At 35.5% G+C, this 24,362-nt stretch overlaps 1 protein-coding gene across 1 annotated transcript in view; it reads right to left on the reverse strand.

Annotated features, from left to right (window-relative positions):
- Positions 1 to 24,362, reverse strand: part of LOC6036763 (MOXD1 homolog 2) — a 143,040-nt gene that overhangs the window by 64,823 nt on the left and 53,855 nt on the right. The window contains exons 5-8 of the mRNA XM_038250291.1: positions 20,141 to 20,320; positions 4,324 to 4,833; positions 4,077 to 4,239; positions 3,845 to 3,980 (exon numbers count right to left, since the gene is read on the reverse strand). Coding sequence (XP_038106219.1) covers positions 3,845 to 3,980; positions 4,077 to 4,239; positions 4,324 to 4,833; positions 20,141 to 20,320 — 989 coding nt within the window. The remainder of the gene's footprint in view (positions 1 to 3,844; positions 3,981 to 4,076; positions 4,240 to 4,323; positions 4,834 to 20,140; positions 20,321 to 24,362) is intronic.

Here is a 24,362-nt window from a genome sequence, read left to right on the forward strand (position 1 = left end):
GGGATGCTCGAATGTACTACAATCATTAATATTGACAAGAAAGAACATGGGGCGTAATCTAATCACATGTTCTTCCAGGATGCTTTCTTCGGACTGGCTGCGCTTGTGTTTGATTAGATTAGATAGATTAGAAAAGATGTTTACCCGTTGCAACATCAATTCTATCTTCATAATTTCTTCTCACATAGAGATGGGATAAACTGTTGTTTTAAGAGCATTTAAAAACATCTCTTTCGTTTTTTTTTCCAAAATTTGTAAAAATGTAAAGGCTATTGTAAAGCATGGTGTAATATTTTTATGTTTATTTTTTATTTTTGTAAATTATTTTGTATTAGCTTCAATGGCGAGAGAACTCAAATTTAAACCTGCATTGAAATAACAAAAAAGTAACAAATTACTTTATTCTAGGAATTTTGGCTCTTTTCCTATAATTGTAATTGGATTTTTTTGATAACTAAATAAGATAAACAGGCAAAATTTCTAGAATATAGGAATTTGGTACTTTTTTTTTATTTCAGTGTACGATTAATTAAATTAATTTTCCGAAATTGCGTTTATCTCAGCTGATAACTGCTGAATATTTTGCTAACTTTTTTCTCCTTTTTGATTGCTTTGATAAAGTCTTTAAAATCCTTGATAAATCCAATATTTCTATCGGAAGAGAGGTTTTTTTCTATCTTAAATCTTATGGGCTGTAAAAAAGTTTTTTAGGAAATTCTGCATGTTAAGTAGTTTAGCTCATATTCGTAATCGGGTAGTACTTTAATGTGTCCTTACGATCTGTTGTGCACTGAAAAGTTGTTTATTATGTTATGAAAATCATTCGACTTTACTTTCGGATATTTTTCAAGAAAACTACAAAACTAGGAAAATGATCCTTCCAACGTTTAAGTGGTGTTCAATTATTGGCAAAAATGCTATTTTGACTCGGTCCTAACCAGGTCCCAGCACCGAGATGACCTCATAAAAATAATTTTATGAAAAAAAATATGTCCCAGTGAGCCTACACAAATCTTCCTAATAATTTTAAATTACATTTTTAATCCTAAATACTGATTCAACACTGCAAATTGTTGAAAACATAATAAACCATAGATTTTTTCAGACGACAGGAGTTTAAAAAAATACTTCGGATCATTTATTTTTTATTCATTTGCTCTTCTAAGCTTTTCGCTCTTTTTTCTAACCAAGCAATTCTCAACGAGACCGATTGTTCTATTTATTTTTTTTATTTGTATTTTTTTTTATCCGAAAGCACCAAACAAGTTTCGCATTCGGTATGCCATTTATCATGATTAGTTTTTCCATATAATTTTCTACACAAATTTGGCAGCAGCCCATACAAAAATGATAAATGAAAAATCTGTATCCTTTGGAGGATTTTTTTGATCGATTTGGTGTCTTCAGCAAAGTTGTAGGTGTGGATAAGGACTACACTGAAATAAATAATACATGGTTAAAAATTATTGATGATTTTTAAATTCACTTTTTGTCACTAAAACTTGATTTGCAAAGAAAAAAACACTATTTTTGTACTTTTGCTAAATGCTAAATGTTTAAAAAATTTCACTATGTGCGAACAACCTTTGACCGAGTTATGAAATTTTGAATCAATACTGATTTTTTTTTTCAAAAATTCGAAATATTCGTTTTCAACTTTATTTTTAGATGTAACACCGAATTTTGATAAAATGCACCGTCTTCAAGTTGTAGCCATTTTTATATAATTTTATTGAAAATAGTCGCAGTAATTCATTTATTTAAATAAGTGCCCATGTTTGCACACTTTAAAAAAATAGAAGCTGAAAAAGTTCAATATATTTTGCTTTTTTGAACTTTGTTGAAACGACCCTTAGTAGCTGAGGTATTGCCATGCAATGGTTTGAAAACAGGAAAATTGATGTTTTCTAAGTCTCACCTAAAAACCCAATATTTTCTAACGTCAATATCTCACCAACTAATGGTCCGATTTTCAATGTTAAGACTGAAATATTTGTGAAATTTTAAGGTCTTTTCAAAACCAATTTTTTTATCAAGACTAGCATTTCAAAATGGCCAAACATTGATTATTACACATTTTTGAAATGTTAGTCTTGATTTAAAATTTTTGAAAATATTGTTTTTCAAAGGATTGGAAAATTTCAAGAATGTTTGTTTTCCAAAAAGTTACCAAAAATTGCTTCAACTTGAAAAAAGGCACTTTATCAAAATTTCACTAGAGTACTTTTTGATTGCAAACAAAGTCAAAAATTCATATCTCGGTCATAGATTTTTTGCCCATTCAGGAAATTTCTGATAAGTTGGCATTTTATGTCGCCTAAAACATATCAGAAAATAAAAAAAATGCAAATCAAGTTTTAGTGACAAAAAGTTAAATAAAAAATCACCAATTTTTTTTACCGTGTATCATTTTTTTTCAGTGCAGTCCTTATCCATACCTACAACTTTTTCGAAGACACCAAATCGATCAAAAAATTCCTTCAAAAGATACAGATTTTTGAATTTTTACATATCATTTTTGTATGGACAGCTGCCAAATTTGTATTGAAAATTATATGGACAAACTAATGATGCAAAATGGTTTCTTTGGGCATACCGTAGGCACCAAAAAAGTTTGAGCCGGATTAAAAAATACAAAATTTAAAATTAAGAAAAAAAAGACCGATTTTGTAGAGAACTGCTCATTATTTTTCTAAATACTACACCTTACGTTACATTGTTTTACGGTTGAAAAAGAGAGAGCGATCCCCTACTCTCATCTCTTTAAATTGCATGGTTTCCTGTCCAGGAAAATGAGCGAAAAAAAAACAACCACTTTCGTGTCACAGGTGCACTATGCGGTGAGCACGATGATTGCCGAGAAATAATCGAAAAAAAGTAACGAATAAGAAAGCGAACAAGCAAAACCATCCCAAAAGGAGCAACTAAAAGACGATGCAACAGAATAACGCTTTAGCGCGCGAGAACTTAGAAGAGCTGGAGAAAAAGTGGAAGGAAACGAGAAAAGAACTGTGGAAACGATGACGATGAAAATTCCACTTCTCGCGGGATGCAAACGCCATCTTGCAAGCGCACGAAACCATTCTCAGCTTGTTAGGGGGTGGTGGTAGGAACGAACAAAAAAAAATGTTGAATTCCTCCATTATTGTAAGAAATAAATAATGAAAAATCTTGCCAGCGAAAAAGCGAAAAAATCACTTTAGAGCCATTCATTTAGCTAAAAGAAAAGCGTCGGCGACGAAAAAAAAACCTCGGGTCGGGAAAATAACGAGAAAATCTAGCGAAATGAAGCTGATGATGAATATGGCGGCGGCGGCGGCGACGGTGGTCAGCGATAAAAATAAAATAAGAAGGAATTTCTGCACTTTTCCTCGAGGAGCAAAAAAAGAAACGAGGAGTTAACGAGCTGAAGCGTCGTCTTCTGGAGCGTCCGGAAAAGGCTCAGCCAGCGAGGATTGTCTTGTTGATCGCGTTTATGCGGTTGGTGCCCCCCGGAGAAAACGAAGGACGTCTCAGAAGGACTTTAAACCCTGCCATGCGATTTGTGGTGCTTTTTAATTGCGGTCTGGTGCCGTTGCCACCACCGACACCACAAGAAGCTTGTTTGGGGATTTGATAAATGAATTGGATTTTGGCGAGAAAAGGATTAATTTGTTAGAAGGAGCAGACCGTAAAAATTTCACACGGAATTAAAAAAAACATGTTTCGAACAAATGGAACTTCAAAAAAAAATTAACGATTTTAAATGAAAAAATTCTAAATCCTGATAAGTTATTTTCACAAAGCCTATTGTACTTAAGTTATAGATAACTACAATTTTAAATGTAAAATAAATAATACTTACGAAGCCAGCTCCTGAATCCCCAGCGAGTGCAGCACCGTCGGCAGGCTCGGCAGCGAGTGGCAGGACGTCAGCTCCTTCTGGCGTGGGTAGTAAAGGGTGAGCACCAGGCAGATTTCCTCCCGTGTCGTCATGCCACCTGATAAATTTTGCAAAAAAAAGAATCGTTTTTCACAACCATCGTCGGAAATTAGTTTTGACAGAAGCAAAAAGCACGAGGAAGTTGGCTTCTTACCCAGCGTGATGGATTTTCGCGACGAGCTGTCATAGATACACTCGGCGATGAGACTGTCCCCGGGGAGGGCTTTTACCGGGGCCGGAAGCCGGCGGTAGTCCTGATAGCTCGGATCGATGTTGGTGTCGTGCACGATCGGTTGGAGTTCCTCGTTGCCGCGAATCTGTGGGGAAGAAACGACGATTGCAAACCGTTAGGCGCATTGCGCTAGTGTCCGCTAGATGTCACTAGTAAAAATCTCTCTCACCTGTCGCAGCTTGACCTGCCGTCCGATGAGGTGCGTTCTGGTCATCACGGCAAAGATGTTGATGCCATCCCGAGGGAACCCACGCTCGGTACAGGCCCCAATGCAGTGGCCCTCAGAAACAACCTTCTGCTGGCCTGGTGGGATGATGTGGCGCCAGTTGGGATCCAACCCAACCGACAGCACTCCGGCGTCAAACTTGCGCAACGTCTGCGTGTAGTACAGCTTAAGACCGGAATTGTCGACCACCTGCTGTTCGGCGGCCACAGCCGCCCCATCCTCATAGTCCGCCACCGGAGGTTGATCCTCCACAGATTCCTCTTCCTCCTCCTCCTCGTCATCCTCGGAGTGACCGTGAATGTTCATGTTGCGCTGCTGTTTGCTCAAATTCTTCCGGTAGTACGAGGTAAAGTCGTACGAGTAGTCCGGATTGTTGTAGTGAGTCTCCAGCATGTAGTACGTGGCCTGGTGCGAATCCAGCGGATAACCAGTCTCCTGCGGGAAGCTGAAACCCTGAAAAAAGAAACCAAAAGTTAAAGCTAATTAATGAAACCAGTCAACGCGAAGATTTCCAACCCGAGACCACAAACAAAACCACCCGTTAAGGGGAAGCCAATTTTCCGCACCAACAACTGTACCGAGCAGTGAGGTTTTGTCTGATTTTTTCACCTCACTCCAACGCGACAAGCGACATTTCCGTCTCTGATGAGCTTAATTTGATTGCTGTGCTAATCGAAACGGAATTAGTGCACCCAGCTACAAAGTGCATCCGGATAAAGGGTAAAACCCCTCTTTTTGTCGATTCGTAAATTGGCTGGCTCGGCGCGGTGTCTTTGTCGTAATCGTTCGTAGGACGTGGTAGGACGTGGAATTGTACTGATCAAAGGACGAGTAATTGTACGGAATGGTGATTTTTCTTCTTCGATCCGGTGAAATTGTGACGGGTACAGTGAAGGTCGGAGGGTTTTGAAATAATCTTTTTTTTTGTCGGGTTAAGTGAAAATGACTCAAGAAACATTTTACAGTTAGTAAGTTTCATCAAGATAGTAGAACTCTTCAATTATTAGAAAATATTGTACTATACGATTTTACACGTTTCGTGCGACTTTGCCAAAAATAAAAATAGTTCGGACCGGTTTTAAATGGGGGACATAAACTTTGCAAAATATTTGCAACGCCCTTATTTAAAAAAATACAATTCAATGTTAGTTTTACTATGTTTATTAACTCTAAATTTAAATTTCAGGTTCGATGTAAAGTTCCAAATTAGATCTTATTTCCTAAATAATGTTTTTATCATAATAAACATATCAATTTTTGTTGCAACCAAAACCAATTTTGCAGCGTGATTGAAAAATGTCCAGCCTAATTTTGAATACTCAGTAAACTGTTCTACTGAAAATGCCCATGATATTCCGAAAATACAGTTCGTTTTCCGATTCGAACTCATTTTCGTTGAGAAAAACATAACATTTTAGAGAAACTTAAAATAGTAGTTTATGCAATAAGTTGCAAAAAGACGTTTTTTTCAGCACGAGTCGTACATTTATCAAACGAGGTTCACCGAGTTGGATAAATACGAAGAGTGCTGAAAAAATCAACTTTTGCAACGAGTTCCATACAATTTTTTTTGTAATTCCAAAAAAACACACACTGAGTGAAATTTTATGTCAAATTTTCATGTATTTTGTCAATAAATCGTTTAAATCAAAAAAATGTTGAAAAGTGTTACTTTTCGAAACAAGTGCTGAAAAGTTCAACTTTTCAGCACCCATTTGAGTGCTGAAAAGTAGAACTTTTCAGCATTTATTCTGAAATGGGTGCTGAAAAGTTGAACTTTTCAGCACTTGTTTTGAAAAGCAACACTTTTCAACATTTTTTAGATTTAAACGATTTATTGACAAAATACATGAAAATTTGACTTAAAATTTCACTCAATGGGTGTTTTTGGAATTGCTAAAAATGTTGTATGGAACTCGTTGCAAAACTTGATTTTTTCAGCACTTTTCACTCGGTGAACCTCGTTGGATAAATGTACGACTCGTGCTGAAAAAATCCTCTTTTTGCAACTTGTTGCATAAACTACTATTATCTTTTTTTATTATAATAAACTAATTTTTGAAACTTTTCAACCTTCACAAGAATTTATTGAAAACTTCTTTTTAAAAACTGTGTATTTCCTGGTGCTTATTTAAATATTAGAATCTATAGTTTTTTTTAAATACGGTTTATTTACATATAAACTGCAATAGGACATTAAAAAAAACTCTTGTTTAAAATTATTATATTTTGGGCATTCTTAATAATACACAATTTCTTTTTTTTTCAATCAAGCCTAACAATATGAAAAAAGTCAGTTGAAAATCATATTCAAAATTTTCATGAAATAGAAAAAAAAACATTTTAGCATAAAAAATAGATGTCATAAAATTGGGATTTTTTCAAGAAGTTTTTTCTTCTGAAAAGTCACATTCATAATAAGATTTTCTTACAAAACAATGCAATTTACTAGTTTTCCCCAATAAACCATATTCTCATATATATAATAATAATAATAATAAAACTTAAAATATTTGTTATTTTAATATCGGTATCAAATGATCGTGTTTATGTCATACATTTCAAATGTCATACATTTTTATGAAAATACTGTAAATTTTCACAAAACTACTAATTTTTAAAAAAATACTCAGAATTTCAGTTTTTTTGCACGATTGATATATATATATATCAAATGATTGGATTTTTTAATTTTGATTGTTATTACATCATTTTTTGAAAATGCTCAACATTTTCACAAAACTACGTATTTTCGAAAAAACACTCAAAATATCAGTTTTTCACAATACAGGTATCAAATGATCGGGACTTTTTCATACATTTGGATTGTAATAATATTTTTTTTAAATACTCAAAATTTGCACAAAACCACGTATTTTCGAAAAAAAACCTCAAATTTCAGTTTTTCATAATATTGGTATCAAATGAGAGGATTTTTTTTCATACATTTCGAATGTTATAACAATCTTTTTTAAAATACTCAAAATTTTCACAAAACTACGTGTTTTCGAAAAAAAAAGCACTCAAAATTTTGAAAATTTGAAATTTCGAGTATTTTGTAAGAAAAATCATAGTTTTGTAAAAATTTTATGTATTTAAAAAAATGTCATAGCTTTCGAAATTTATGAAAATATACCGATCATTTAATACCCTTATTGTAAAAAAAACTGAAATTTTGAGCCATTTTACGAAAATACGTAGTTTTGTTTAAAATTTTGATAATTTAAAAAAAATGTGTTACAACTTTCGAAAATATGAAAAAATCCTGATCGTTTGATATACATTTTGAAAAAAATTTATGTGTTTTTTAGAAAACATGTAGTTTTGTGAAAATTTTGAGTATTTTCAAAAAAAAAATACTTAATTTAAAATGTGTGAAAAACCCATCACGAAAAAATGATTAAATTAAAAAAAACTGAAAATTCGAGTATTTTTTTCAAAAAAAACGTACTTTTGTGATTTTTTTTTGTATTTTCAAAAAATGTCTTAAAAAATTAATTTTGAGCATTTCTTCAAAAATACGTAGTTCTTTGAAAATGTTGAGTAATTTAAAAAAAATATGTAATTACATTCGAAATTTCTGAAAAAATCCCAATCGTTTGATATTGTAAAAAAAAACTAAAATTTTGAGTATTTTTTTAATACGTAGCTTTGTGAAATCTATGAAAAATCCGGATTATTGAATACCCATATTGCAATAACAAAAATTTTGAGTATTTTTTCGAGAAACATTGCATTTTCAAAATACAGAAAAATACGTATTTATGTGAAAATTTTCATGTAATTCATAACATCATCCCGATTCCAAAACACTGACCATATTTTTTATGTTAGTATGAGTAAATTGAGTATGTTAGCCAATGTCTCCCATATAGCCAAAATCCCACAAGCTCTGTGTTTCAGTTAATCCCGATGCGTGCAAAACCGGGGCATGACTGCATACAAGATGATGAAGTTGGACCTCATTCTCAAGACCTCAAGCATGTGAATTTTCTCAATATAGAGTAGGTTTACTTGCAAAAAATATCTCGAAAGTTTAAAATTATTTAATCTTGTTTTACTTTTTTGTGCTATTTTAAAACTATTTTTGTATATAAATTTTGATACAATTAAGCAACTTTTCATTTTGCCAAGCCCTACAAGTGTGCATGTTTAAAATTGTCGCTATATACAATTATTTTTTTTTAATATTCTTATTTAAATCAAAAAAAGACCGTTGCAAATATTTTTCAAATTTTATGTAACTTGCCTTTGGCCAAGTCCAGGGAGAGAGAGACAAAACAAAATTAAACATTGAAACTTCTTGCCACACAGAAAATAAAAAAAAAAACCTTGGTAATATTACATCTGGGAAGGGGTACATCTTTTATGTCAGAAAAAAGGTGTAATTTTACCTCTGGAAATATGTAATTTTACCAATTTTCTGGTGTAATGTCACTTTTTCAGTCTAAATTGAGGTAAAATTACATCATACAAGCGGTAATATTCAACCTTCTTAAATTACAGCTCCCAAATTTACATTATTTTTTTCTGTGCATTTCAATGAAAGAAGTGTTGTAAAATGCATTGTTCACAGTTGTTTTACAATTATTAGATTTCGCATTTTTTTTGTGGACCTGTGCAATTCCACAAAACTTCAAAATATGTTTTAATTTTTTCAATCATGCTCAAAGTGATTATCATCGCATCAAAATACATTATTTTAGGCGGTCCAATTCTTTGAAAGCTTTGAATTTTACTTTAGAACTGGAACTGGAATAAAAACACCTGTTATTGGTTTCAACAAAGTCACCCTAATCCTTAACAAGCTTAGCTTGTTCTCAAATCTTTCAACCTTCCCTTTTTCCACCCCCACATATGTCACGATGCATCTCGCCACCCCTCTCCATTGCATTGCCGCGCTGTCATTGGCATTTTGGCATATCCTGCGAAACTCCGACCGCCGATTTACATGGTTGAACCGGTTCCCAATCGACTGTGGAGAAGGTACACTTTTACTTTGCGGAAACACGGCTCCGCCATCGTCACTATCGTGAACTTCACGTACATTTCACGACCGCCATGACGACACGGGTTGGCGGAACTTGTTGGCGCTGATTTGGCACGATAATGTGCGGTTGACAGTGCCGCAAATTGATTTCCGACTCTTTTTTTATTGACTTGTGATTTCACGTGAAAGTCATAAATTTCAAAGAAAACGATTTTTAATGTAGCAAAATGCACGAAAATCACAACATCATTTGATTTCAATTTCAATTCTGAGATCGTGTCAAAGTTCAAACCTTAAAACAAAGAACAGCAAAAAGGTGGAGTCGAACTAAATTGAATTATTCTGGTCGATTAACTTTTCGATCGCCGCAACATCGAGTGCAACAAATTCAGCACGACATTTTGTACCTTTCAATTTAAATTTTTCTTTTAAGGTTTCACCATCGAAAAAATAAAAAACACAAAATCAGCTACATCACGTCAGTCAGTTGTAATGCCACGTGCGCTCGCAAAGGTTGGCATAGTTTAGCGTTTAGTCACGTTCGGCTCCGTAATTTAGTGTAGTGCTTTTGCACCATTTCCAAGTCCATGCCGTAAGTTTGCGCGCGCCAGGGCAAAAAAGGGGTAATTTCGTCCGGGTTTCCCCGGTCGCCGCCCACACTTTTGCTGAACTAGCCGAGGAACCCTTGGCAGGTATCTTTCTGGGACTAATCCATTTGCCCGGACGACCTTTTTGTTAGACCATTTGGAATATGGGTCTAGACTGGAGGTTTGGGCGAAAAAAAAAACGGTATTACACCCAGGTGGACTGGCGTGACTTTTACGCCAGACTGCAAATTTGCACCCTAGGTGGCACTGAGAAATTGCATACTTTCGGGCGTTTTTGGCATACCGTTTTTTGGATCACGTAGTGCAAATTGCATATTTGAAGGCGATTTCTTGCGACAAATCAAGTTCTATTTCTTTTGGAATGCTTTCGAGATGGGAGTTTCAACTGTGTCAACTCACACCTTCGGAGGGGGTCGTTGATTGTCTACGACCTTTCACGACCAAATAATATTGTATTCAAGACAATTGGAGAGGTAGCCTGGTGGCACCGATGGGTTCTCGAAGCAAATTTTCTAAACTTAAAATGTAAAATTTAACACAAATTGACATCCTGGCAACACTGCTATCCACACTGATTCGAAAAGCTCAACTCAAATCTGTCACGTTACCTCAAATGTGAAGGTAAATGTTTGTTTATTATTTCATTTTTTTAAACTTCCCCAAAAAAGCAAACAAAACTCAATTTGTGCACAGACATCAGAAAAACGAGCCCACAGCTGCTAGTGGGATGCAAGAGCAAATATTGCCTCAGAAACGCTTTTTTTTCCTCTGCAATGGTATTTTTGTAAATTAAATTCGCTCAAACAGGATTTTTTTAATTAAAACAATTTTACGGCTCTGCACAAAGTCAACAGCCACGTGTTGACTCGAGGATGGATCTTTTTTTTGTTTCCTCTTTTGTAGACCACTTGTCCGCGTGGTTATGATGTAATAAGTCAGACAAATGACAGCAGAGAATGGCACTGTGATGAAAATGGAAAAGTTTGGGAAAGTGTAGGCGACTTTTGTGTGGGCTAATCTCCTCACAGCAATTCTAAAACTTTTTGTTTTCAGCAAGCAATAGTTAGATAAAAAAACACCCACAATCGCCACGTGTGCAAGTCTTCCAAGGAGGTAAAACTTCTTGGAATGAAATGTTTCGTGCCCCACAAACATCAGAAGTGACATTTTTTCTCCCCGTTATGCTGCGTGGGCGAAATTGCGCACTCCAGTGGAAAACTGTGCTTCTACCATGAGGCGGAAATTTCTTTCATGTTGCTCTTTTTCAGCTGTAATTTTTCTATGAATGGACGCGCTTTCTTTTGAAGACGCAACCTTCCGTGTAAAAGTGCAAGTTAATTAGCGAACCGAGGTGCAACGGAGAAAAAAGCGCGAGCTACACAGAAAAAAATAATGTAAATATGGAAGCTGTAATTTTGGAAGGTTGAATATTACCTCTTTTATGATGTAATTTTACCTCAATTTAGACTGAAAAAGTGACACCAGAAAAGTGGTAAAATTACACATTTCCAGAGGTAAAATTACACCTTTTTTCTGACATAAAAGATGTACCCCTTCCCAGATGTAATATTACCATGATTTTTTTTCTGTGTAGGTTTTTTTTCGGAAATCGCAATGTGCACGCAAAATGTGGCAGGGGTTGTGAAATTCAACTTTTTTAAAATTTAATTCATAATTTGGAACATTCGAACATAAAAGTCTGATATGCCAACATGGAATTACATTATTTTCTCCATAATAAGATCTAAACGAACACAGCCAAAAAAGTGTAAATTTGGAAGGTGTAATTTTAGAAGGTTGAATATCACCTCTTTTATGATGTAATTTTACCTCAATTTATACTCAAAATGCGACATTACACCAGAATAGTGTTAAAATTACACATTTTCGGAGGTAAATTTACACATTTTTTCTGACATAAAAGATGTACATCTTTTCTTATGTAATATTACCATGATTTTTTTTCTGTGAAGAGTAATGTTTATAGCAAACAAAGATTTTATTTTAAGCAAGTTAAACCCAAATAGTCGTTTTTTTATTTTCATTTTTGTAATTTTTAATCTGTTTAAAACTTTTTTGGTGCCTTCGGTATGCCCAAAGAAGCCATTTTGCATCATTTGTTTGTCCATATAATTTTCCATACAAATTTGGCAGCTGTTCATACAAAAATGATAAATGAAAATTCAAAAACCTATATCTTTCGAAAGATTTTTTTGATCGATTATGTGTCTTCGGCAAAGCTGTAGGTACTACAAGAAAAAAAAATTATGCACGGTAAAAAAAATTGGTGATTATTAATTTCACTTTTTTACACAACAACTTGATCTGCTATTTTTATTTTTTTCTGATATGTTTTAGGAGACATCAAATGCCAACTGTTCACAAATTTCCAGAATGTGCAAAAAAATTTGACTGAGTTATGAATTTTTGAATCAATACTTTATTAAAAAAAAAAAAAAACAAAATATTGGTCGCACATTTTTTCAACTTCATTTTTCGATATCAAATCGAATTTGCAATCAAAAAGTACCCTAGTAAAATTTTGGTAAAGTACACCGTTTTCAAGTTATAGCCATTTTTAGGAAACTTTTTTGCAAAAAGTCGCAGTTATTCAATTTAAAAATATTGCTCATGTTTGCCTACTAAAAAAAATGTTTTTGAAAGGCAGAGAAAATGCTCTATATTTTGCTTTTTAAAACTTTGGTGATACGACCTTTAGTTGCTGAGATATTTCCATCCAAATATTTAAAAACAGGAAAATTGATGACTTTTAATTCTCAGCCAAACAACTCACCTTTTTCTAATGTCGATATCTAAGCAACTAACGGTTCGATTTTCATTGTAAACATATGAAACATTCGTGAAATTTATTAATTATTATTTTTAAATCAAGACTAACATTTCAAATGGGCCATATATTCAATATTACGCCCTTTTGGAATATTGGTCTTGATCTAAATAAAAAAAACATTTTTCTCTATATTGATACTTTTTATTTTGTTTTTCTTTTATTTTGATAAAACATTGTCCTTTTGTAATACTCTTCTTATAACATCTTCACATTCTGTTCAATAAAACAAACAAAAAATAATACAAATCTGCATACCAAATGGACATTTAAGTTGTTAAAACTATTGTTCAAAGTTTATGAATTTTTAATTTGTGTATGAAAATAGAAATCTATTCATTAACAATAACCTAAAATGCATTTTTTCTAGTTACAATCATGTTACACAATTTAATTTTTTTACCAAATTCGGAAGCTAAAAAATCAGTAAAATTTAGATCGGTTGTCAAAATAAACAACATTTTTACAAATTTTGGTTATACGATGAGCAATAATGATCTTTATTGCCGAATTGCGTTAAGGTTTTACCAAATTCGGTAATTTTCATTTTCCAAACTGTTCAGAAATTGAAAATTCGGTGAACTTTACCGAATTCGGTAAAAAATCTAAGTGTGATACGCATATTTGGGGCTCGCATAAAAAAAATGTTTATTTTTTATAAAAATCCGAACAAAACAATTTTAATCGTAGAATGACATAAATTTTTCAAAATCTGTATCTTGAGAAAGATTTTTTGAACGATTTTGATGACTTCTGCAATGTTGTAGATTATGATTAAAACTGTTCAAAATAAATTTTGATTTTTATTTCACGGTTGCAACCACAGTTAAAATTCCAAAATATGTTATTTTATGATGTTTTTTTTGTTTTTATTTAATTTTCAAAGAAACTTTAACAGGCTTCATTTGCGCTGGAAAATGGGATTGAGCAAAATCCAGTACCAAAACTTGATGATCTTTTGGAAAATATTAGAAAAGATGATCTTTCAAATAAAAAAAAAATGTTGATGCAAAAACAAATTTGCTTGAAAATAGGTTAAGGGGTTACATATATGTAGAAAATTTCAAAATTTCAAATTACAGAAAATTCACCAAATTCACAATGAAGATGATTTTCAATCACTCCTGAAAGTTTCATGAAGATATTTTGAGACTCAACTGAGTAAGAGGCGATTTAAGTTCACATTGTTGCCATGCGCAAAGCGATCCGTCAAACTTTGTGAACGTTTTTCTCTAAACACCGAGTTGATTTACGGGTGCCACGATGTCTCGAGATGGGATGGACCAAATTGGCTGAAATTTGGAGTGAAGACTCCTAAGACATATCCCGTTTTAATCTTTTTTTAACCCTTTCAGGCCTGATGGGTCATATATGACCCATACCGAAATTCGGTTGTATAAAATCACACAATGCTCAAAACATATAACATTGTTCAGCAAAGTTGTAATTTATGAGTTTCTCTATCTAGGAAAAAATGTTTGAGTGGTTGTTAATGGCCATTTTGACGACCTAGAACATCCTGAAAACCTGAAATTTGGAAACTTCAGAAAATGTTGAAGATAATTCAGGTTTACAACGATTTTTCAAAGCAAATGAAGTTTAGTTATTACCAGTCACATCCTCACGACCATTTGGGACCACTTCGATCCCTTTGGATCTCTTTTGGGATGATCTAGGTCCTCCAAAGTGTCCTGGAATACAGATCTTGGAGTCTACCGCCGTAACAACACGATTCTACCAAGTTTCCGATTATGGTTCATATTCAGTGATGTCCCTGGGACCCTTTGGCAACACTATGAGCTATGTGGATCACTTTTGGGATGTTCTGGGTCCTCCAAAGTGTCCTAGAATACAGATCTTGGAGTCTACCGCCGTAACAACACGATTCTACCAAGTTTCCGATTATGGTTCATATTCAGTGATGTCCCTGGGACCCTTTGGCAACACTATGAGCTATGTGGATCACTTTTGGGATGTCCTGGGTCATCCAAAGTGTCCAGGAATACAGATCTTGGAGTCTACCGCCGTAACAACACGATTCTACCAAGTTTCCGATCATGGTTCATATTCAGTGATGTCCCTGGGACCCTTTGGCAACACTATGAGCTATGTGGATCACTTTTGGGATGATCTGGGCCCTCCAAAGTGTCCTGGAATACAGATCTTGGAGTCTACCGCCGTAACAACACGATTCTACCAAGTTTTCGATCATGGTTCATATTCAGTGATGTCCCTGGGACCCTTTGGCAACACTATGAGCTATGTGGATCACTTTTGGGATGATCTGGGTCCTCCAAAGTGTCCTGGAATACAGATCTTGGAGTCTACCGCCGTAACAACACGATTCTACCAAGTTTCCGATCATGGTTCATATTCAGTGATGTCCCTGGGACCCTTTGGCAACACTATGAGCTATGTGGATCACTTTTGGGATGTTCTGGGTTCTCCAAAGTGTCCTGGAATACAGATCTTGGAGTCTACCGCCGTAACAACACGATTCTACCAAGTTTCCGATCATGGTTCATATTCAGTGATGTCCCTGGGACCCTTTGGCAACACCATGAGCTATGTGGATCACTTTTGGGATGTTCTGGGTCCTCCAAAGTGTCCTAGAATACAGATCTTGGAGTCTACCGCCGTAACAACACGATTCTACCAAGTTTCCGATTATGGTTCATATTCAGTGATGTCCCTGGGACCCTTTGGCAACACTATGAGCTATGTGGATCACTTTTGGGATGTTCTGGGTCCTCCAAAGTGTCCTGGAATACAGATCTTGGAGTCTACCGCCGTAACAACACGATTCTACCAAGTTTCCAATTATGGTTCATATTCAGTGATGTCCCTGGGACCCTTTGGCAACACTATGAGCTATGTGGATCACTTTTGGGATGATCTGGGCCCTCCAAAGTGTCCTGGAATACAGATCTTGGAGTCTACCGCCGTAACAACACGATTTTACCAAGTTTCCGATTATGGTTCATAACCATGATCGGAAACTTGGTACAATCGTGTTGTTACGGAGGTATACTCCAAGATCTGTATTCCAGGACACTTGGAGGACCCAGAACATCCAAAAATGATCCACATAGCTCATAGTGTTTCCAACGGTCCCAGGGACATCACTGAATATGAACCTAATCGAAACTTGGTAGAATCTTGTTACGGCGGTAGACTCCAAGATCTGTATTCCAGGACACTTTGGAGGACCCAGATCATCCCAAAAGTGATCCACATAGCTCAGAAGGTTGCCAAAAGGTTCCAGGGACATCACTGAATATGAACCATAATCGGAAACTTGGTAGAATCGTGTTGTTACGGCGGTAGACTCCAAGATCTGTATTCCTGGACACTTTGGATGACCCAGGACATCCCAAAAGTGATCCACATAGCTCATAGTATTGCCAAAGGGTCCCAGGGACATCACTGAATATGAACCATGATCGGAAACTTGGTAGAATCGTGTTGTTACGGCGGTAGACTCCAAGATCTGTATTCTAGGACACTTTGGAGGACCCAGATCATCCCAAAAGTGATCCACATAGCTCATAGTGTTGCCAAAGGGTCCCAGGGACATCACTGAATATGAACCATAATTGAAACTTGGTAGAATCGTGTTGTTACGGCGGTAGACTCCAAGATCTGTATTCCAGGACACTTTGGAGGACCCAGAACATCCCAAAAGTGATCCACATAGCTCATAGTGTTGCCAAAGGGTCCCAGGGACATCACTGAATATGAACCATAATCGGAAACTTGGTAGAATCGTGTTGTTACGGCGGTAGACTCCAAGATCTGTATTCTAGGACACTTTGGAGGACCCAGAACATCCCAAAAGTGATCCACATAGCTCATAGTGTTGCCAAAGGGTCCCAGGGACATCACTGAATATGATCCATAATCGGAAACTTGGTAGAATCGTGTTGTTACGGCGGTAGACTCCAAGATCTGTATTCTAGGACACTTTGGAGGACCCAGAACATCCCAAAAGTGATCCACATAGCTCATAGTGTTGCCAAAGGGTCCCAGGGACATCACTGAATATGAACCATAATCGGAAACTTGGTAGAATCGTGTTGTTACGGCGGTAGACTCCAAGATCTGTATTCTAGGACACTTTGGAGGACCCAGAACATCCCAAAAGTGATCCACATAGCTCATAGTGTTGCCAAAGGGTCCCAGGGACATCACTGAATATGAACCATAATCGGAAACTTGGTAGAATCGTGTTGTTACGGCGGTAGACTCCAAGATATGTATTCTAGGACACTTTGGAGGACCCAGAACATCCCAAAAGTGATCCACATAGCTCATGGTGTTGCCAAAGGGTCCCAGGGACATCACTGAATATGAACCATGATCGGAAACTTGGTAGAATCGTGTTGTTACGGCGGTAGACTCCAAGATCTGTATTCCAGGACACTTTGGAGAACCCAGAACATCCCAAAAGTGATCCACATAGCTCATAGTGTTGCCAAAGGGTCCCAGGGACATCACTGAATATGAACCATGATCGGAAACTTGGTAGAATCGTGTTGTTACGGCGGTAGACTCCAAGATCTGTATTCCAGGACACTTTGGAGGACCCAGATCATCCCAAAAGTGATCCACATAGCTCATAGTGTTGCCAAAGGGTCCCAGGGACATCACTGAATATGAACCATGATCGAAAACTTGGTAGAATCGTGTTGTTACGGCGGTAGACTCCAAGATCTGTATTCCAGGACACTTTGGAGGGCCCAGATCATCCCAAAAGTGATCCACATAGCTCATAGTGTTGCCAAAGGGTCCCAGGGACATCACTGAATATGAACCATGATCGGAAACTTGGTAGAATCGTGTTGTTACGGCGGTAGACTCCAAGATCTGTATTCTAGGACACTTTGGAGGACCCAGAACATCCCAAAAGTGATCCACATAGCTCATGGTGTTGCCAAAGGGTCCCAGGGACATCACTGAATATGAACCATGATCGGAAACTTGGTAGAATCGTGTTGTTACGGCGGTAGACTCCAAGATCTGTATTTCAGGACACTTTGGAGGACCCAGATCATCCCAAAAGTGACCCACATAGCTCAGAGGGTTGCCAAAGGGTCCCAGGGACATCACTGAATATGATCCATAATCGGAAACTTGGTAGAATCGTGTTGTTACGGCGGTAGACTCCAAGATCTGTATTCTAGGACACTTTGGAGGACCCAGAACATCCCAAAAGTGATCCACATAGCTCATAGTGTTGCCAAAGGGTCCCAGGGACATCACTGAATATGAACCATAATCGGAAACTTGGTAGAATCGTGTTGTTACGGCGGTAGACTCCAAGATCTGTATTCTAGGACACTTTGGAGGACCCAGAACATCCCAAAAGTGATCCACATAGCTCATAGTGTTGCCAAAGGGTCCCAGGGACATCACTGAATATGAACCATAATCGGAAACTTGGTAGAATCGTGTTGTTACGGCGGTAGACTCCAAGATCTATATTCCAGGACACTTTGGAGGACCCAGAACGTCCAATAATGAAATGTAACTTTTTTTTGCCTGTTTCTGTTTACCCATGGAAAAAATGAACTACTGGTACCAAAATTGTAGATTAACACAGCTCAGAAAAATTCAGGCCTGAAAGGGTTAAATTAAGTTTTTGAAAATCGGCATTCGTCATGCACAAGAGACCGGTTTAACAAGTCTTCACCAAAATTTTGAGCCGATTTGGTCAAAGCAGTGTTGAGATATCGTGGCACCCGTTTTTTGAAACTGATATCTCAAAATAACTATACTATCTCGGAAATTATACATCCAAATCCAATACCCTGCAAAAAGAATTAAAAAAAATTAAAGTGTGTGCTCATACCCACCTCGGACATTTTTGACGATTTACATGTATGTAACCCCTTACACATTTTCGAAAAATGTTACATTCCTGCAATTTAAAAATTGCATTGTTGCTCCAGAAGTCATAATTGTTTCAAAAATGATACTTCTGTACCAAATTTTGCACCATCCCGATTTCAGCGCAAAATACAGTCCAGACTCGATTATTCGAAGGCCTTGAATAAATTCACTTTGGATTATCAAATCACGATTATTTTTAATGTTACTATATTTTTGACTGTCGAGCTTAACTTAAATATGTTGAAGCATTTTTAAATCCAAAATGGAGGCCAAAATGGCGCTAAAGAAATATTGAAAAATGTATTTTTGAAATTTATTGGGCAATCAGAAATCAAATTTGACTAAAACATTAAATCTCTTTATCTATTTCGAACTCGAATGTTAAAAGTAAGACAATGAAAAATACACGTTTTTTTTTGTTCATGATTCGATTATCCAAAGTCTCAAACAAACCGGAACCGGATAATCAAATTTCACATAATCAAAACTTCGAATCGAGTCTGAATGCTATCTCTGGACTTATTCACTTAAAAAAAATTGTGAATTGAAAATTGTTTTAAAAAAACATATTATTTAAGGGAATCCAGCTTAGTAACAAAAATTCAAATAAAAATCGATCAGAGAATCTCTTGTCAGGATACCCGAGCAGACGGAAATAACGTGGTAATTACATTTTTTGATATTTGAAAATACTAGCCTAATAACATTTTGTGTTATTTATAACAAGATTTGTTATTCGTCGTTATGATTTTTTTTATTGGATTGTAATTGTTATGTACATTGTTAGTTATTCTTCGCACAAATGTTATTATGTTTTGTTATTTTAATAACTATCTGATCATCTCAATGACAGTTGGAGGTATTCTTCCAGAATAAAAAATGTTATTTCCATGTTGTTTTGGCTTCCAACTAATATTTGACCAATAACAAATTTTGTTATGATAACATAAGCTATTATTAAATTCTTATGCAAAAATTGATTTTTCAAGAAGATTCCAAAACATTTTCTGTTATTTTAACAATATTTGTTATTGAAATTGCATAAATATTGTTATTACCGTCTGCCCGGATACAGATTAACAAAGAAATATAAAAGAAAATATTAAAAGAAACAATTAAAATTTTATTCAAAAATTCCAACCAATTTGTCAGTTTGAAACAATCGGTAGAATCCCTGCCTGGTGACAAGTTCAAAAGGTCCCAGATCCCTGGCACCGCAACTCAAACGGTGCGACTTTTGTCACTCTTCATCAAACGAGCGCTTGGCGTAATGGTAACGCCATCCCAACACCACTGCTCGCTGCGGCGGAAAATGCAATTTCCTTCCTTCCTTGGAAGGACCTCGTGCTGCGGGGGTGGTGGCCAATTATAATTCAAACCCACCTTAGGAAAAATTACACGAAAGGGGAAAAAAAAACTTACATCCGATCCACGTGCCCAGTTGGCGACGACGGTGTTGCAGTGCATCGACTGCAGCTGGAAGCACGGCTGGCCCCGCTGCCGGGACAGGTTCTCCAGCTCGTCCGACAGACCCTGGCACTCGTACAGCAGCATGTGGTTCAGGTACAGCACGCTGGTCGAGGAGTCGAACACCGGTTCGTACTGAAAAAGGGAAGGAGAGATGGTTGTTATTACACAGTAAGTATTAACAAGAAATGGGTTTTTCACAAGTTCGGCATTTTTCTTCTGTGTAAATTAAGATCTGACAACGATACTAAATCAAATATTCCAATTATTAATCTCATCGCAATGTTATTGCATCTTGTGTAATTAATTCGACAGCATTTTCAATTGCCAACAATACAAAATCTGATAAACTTTCCCTCTTTCGCGTCAACCCAAAACTCAACACAGCTGGCACATGTCCAACTCAGCAGCGCAAAAAAACAACCCTCTTCGAAAGTGCACTCGACATTCACCCTCCCCTAATTGAAGCCACGTGGTCGCTGCCACCACAACGTGTCCACGTTCCCTTTCCCGATTTTTCGAAAGTTTCTTCGAGCACGATTGAACTCGCCGCCTTGACACGGTGAAATCCGAGCAACGCCGGAAATCGCAAGCAAACCCGCGGAGATTGAATTTGTGTAAATGATGCTGCGTTGTCAAAGTTGATGTTATCGATGAGATGTCGGCAAATACATTCATATCCTAGACAACTCGAGGGCGAGTGCGAGAGTGGGATTGGAAGATTATTACATCCTTAACCTAAATATTTGCTTTGGAGAGTGGAAGCTAGAAGGGGATCCACGACAACGATGACGACGCGTAGAAACAATAAGCAATAAAGTGTTCTGTTTGACATGATTGCCGGAGGCGGCGGACGGAGTCGCGGTTCAGGTTCGAGGAGATGTTTTGTGAGGGTGATTCAAGTGTTTTGGAAAGACTTGTTGGACAATTTTAGAAGATTTACACAGCTAAAAAAGTAGTAATCTAGCTGCGTGTAAAAGTCCTGCGTGTAAAATAAATATTGCATTATTTTATACAATTTGATGTGATTTTACACCCTGAAATATGTAGCCCATCAGTATGCGAAACTTACTCGACCGAAATGTCAAGCTCATATATGCGTTTATCCTAACAACTTTTCATTGGTCTGATGGCCGAGTGGGCTAAGGCGCCAGTCCTTACTGTTGGTGCTGGGTTTGAATCCCGTCGGTTGCAACTTTTTTTGTGTTTGCAAAAATGTACATGCAGTGTGTAATATTAAATGTTTATTTAGACGAAGGTGATGTGCATGCTTTTGCATGCGATTTTACCATCGGATTTTTGCTTTGTAGGCAAGATTTCAGGAAAAATTAAATGTTTAGTTTCAATGTATAATGTTGAAAACTATTTATCATCGTCATATTATTTTTTTATAAAGATCGAAAATGTTCATTTTAAATTATTCTATTAAATTAAAATTACTTCGTCGTGTCAGCATTCATATAGCAAAAATGACTAATAAACTTATAAATTTCAATTACTTTACTATTATCATACAAAATCGGTATTTGGATTGGAATGGTTGAGTTTGTGATCGAGTGAATTTATATTTTGCATTCCATTCAGCTATATACTTTCTATATTCATCTATACTTTCTATAAAAATAAGTCATTTATATACACGGATATTGCTACCGCTCAAGCTTACTAATTAAAACCGAAAAAAATGACAAATATATCAGAATCTTTTGGGCTCCTTACTAAACAGTTAATATCTTAATAAATATCTATCTTCTTTTCTACTACAAAGTCTAATTTTATTTGAAAACATCCAATTTATTTTTGTTAATTGTTTCAAAATGTTAAAACACAATTAATGATTTTCCTCAAAAGTGTTTTCAATTAGTTTCAATTAATGATAAGTACACATTATAGGATTTAAGTCCAGGGTGATCAAAGTATGACCCACGATCATGTTTTGTTTGGTCCGTGGACCCGCTTTGAATGTGCATGTTGAAGGCCATTTAACCCATAACTTGAATGATTTCAAATATCATAAAAACAATAAATAAAAACTTGATTGAACTTTTTATTTTGCTTTTTATACATAGCAATCTATAATTACAACACAAAATACATATCTCATTTTTCACATAATTCTTCAGCTTCTTCAAAGAAACGCTTTAATTTTTTTTATTTGACCGCAAAATTTAGTTTTGATTTTTGTGATTAGTGCGCTGCCCACGGGGGCGCGCTGTCTTGTTTTTGCATGCTTATTTTCATTTCTTTTGTGTTGCTATTTGTGTGCATGGGGTGATTGGTTATTATAATTGAATAATGACATCATAAGTGCAGTGCTTCTAGGGACGCGCAGTCCTGTTTTTTCGCGATAATTTCCGTCGTAAATGATCGTAAAAATTTATTCCAACTGGCAGTTTTAGTATTAACTCATCAAGCTTTCGATTTTATGAAGAGTAAAGCGTCATTCATTTGCTATTTCTGAAATTTGCTCGCGTTATCTAAATTGTAAAAACAGTAAAAATATACTGATAAGTCCAGCCCATAGCACTACTGCTCGGCTGGCACGCGTTCGATAAAAAAAACTTTTTAAATAATCAATTATCTATCTTTCCGCAGCCGGCTGCCTAAGATTTAAAAATTTCAACCGATAAACAAAATGCTCATGGTCACATCACTGCCACTCGTGAATCCTGACCTCATACCCATCTACTAACCCCTCAAAACTCATGTGATACTTTGTCGGAGAAGCAGTCGATTGGGCGGTCTCTATCACTCAAGTATCGGACTAACATTCCCATCCACTTCCCGTGACCCTACCACTGGTCGTGGCCGGCGCCGGTATTGATCAGCATGATAGGGGCCTTTGAGAAGTTGCGAAGCGAGGAAAGATAGCTCCCACTCATCTTCCATGGCTCGTGAATGTAACTTCTGGAGGTCCTGGTCAATAACGGAGTAGCAACTGCGGGTGGGCACCTATGCTTATGCTTATGCTTATGCTTAAAATTTAGTTTTGATTTTGAGTGATTTTTACATTTTTTAGCATAATGCAACATTTTTGAATTTAAAAATATCAGTAATTTAGAAAAAATGTTATCTGCAATAGAAGTCACGCGGAACCATCAAATCGTCAGTTATTTTTTCTTCGATAAATGTTTCAAATATTCATAAAGCATTAAAAGCAATTTATCAAGCTTAGCTAAATTCTAAGTACAAAAATTCTTGAAGCAACATAATATATTTTACTCTTTTATTTTAGGGAAAATATTTATACAATTTGACAAAAAATATTTTTTAATCTTCTTAAAATTTTCTTTGTTTCTCTTTCAATTATATCATATTCCCTTATCTGAAAGACAATAAAAACAAAAGCCTTTTTTCAATTTCTGTTTTACTCAAACTTATGGCCTATTGTTAATCCCAGTTTTGACATTAACAATTTATTAAGTGGAATATGAGTTTGATTATTTATTAAAAAAAGTTATTTCTTTAAAAAGTTCAACTAGCCAAAATGTCACTTTTCAGCATTAAATGTTATTTGTTTGTATTATGTTTTTTTTTTCAATCTTAATAAATATTATTAACATAATTTATCTATTTTTTTATTATCTTTATTTAATAGTATATTTTTATTGCAATTAAATTATCCTCTTAATTTTAAATAACACGTTTTCATTTGCGCAACACACAATGAAAATATGTTTCAATTAGAAAAATTTAAAAATCCTTATCTCTAAAAAATCACATTCTTGGAAACCTTAATGTTTCCAACAATTTTTAAATTTTTCATGTACAACACCATTTTTCCACTTAAGATTAATCCATAAAGCAGGGGTGACCAAAGTGGCATAAAGCAGGGGTGACCAAACGTGGCCCGCGGACCCATTTTGAATGATAATGTAAAATGGCCCGCTGACCATTTTTGTAAAATGATTTTATACTTTTTCAAAATGAAGGTATATTGAGTGCCATCAGCTGAAATCCATATAAAATGCAGTTTATTCGATAATAATTTGAATTTTAGTTAATTTTCTAAAAACAGTACAACAAAAATTGTTCTTTTTTGCTAAAATGTTTTTTTGAATCTTCTTTGTAAATAATTATTGCAAATTAACTGTACGCGAGTTTAATACATTTTCCAGCACTTTTTTTTTCATTAAAAAGTATAAATTCTGGTTTTTAATTTCAATTTTTATACTTC

Source organism: Culex quinquefasciatus, chromosome 2 (assembly GCF_015732765.1).
Source record: "Culex quinquefasciatus strain JHB chromosome 2, VPISU_Cqui_1.0_pri_paternal, whole genome shotgun sequence".
Taxonomy (NCBI): domain Eukaryota; kingdom Metazoa; phylum Arthropoda; class Insecta; order Diptera; family Culicidae; genus Culex; species Culex quinquefasciatus.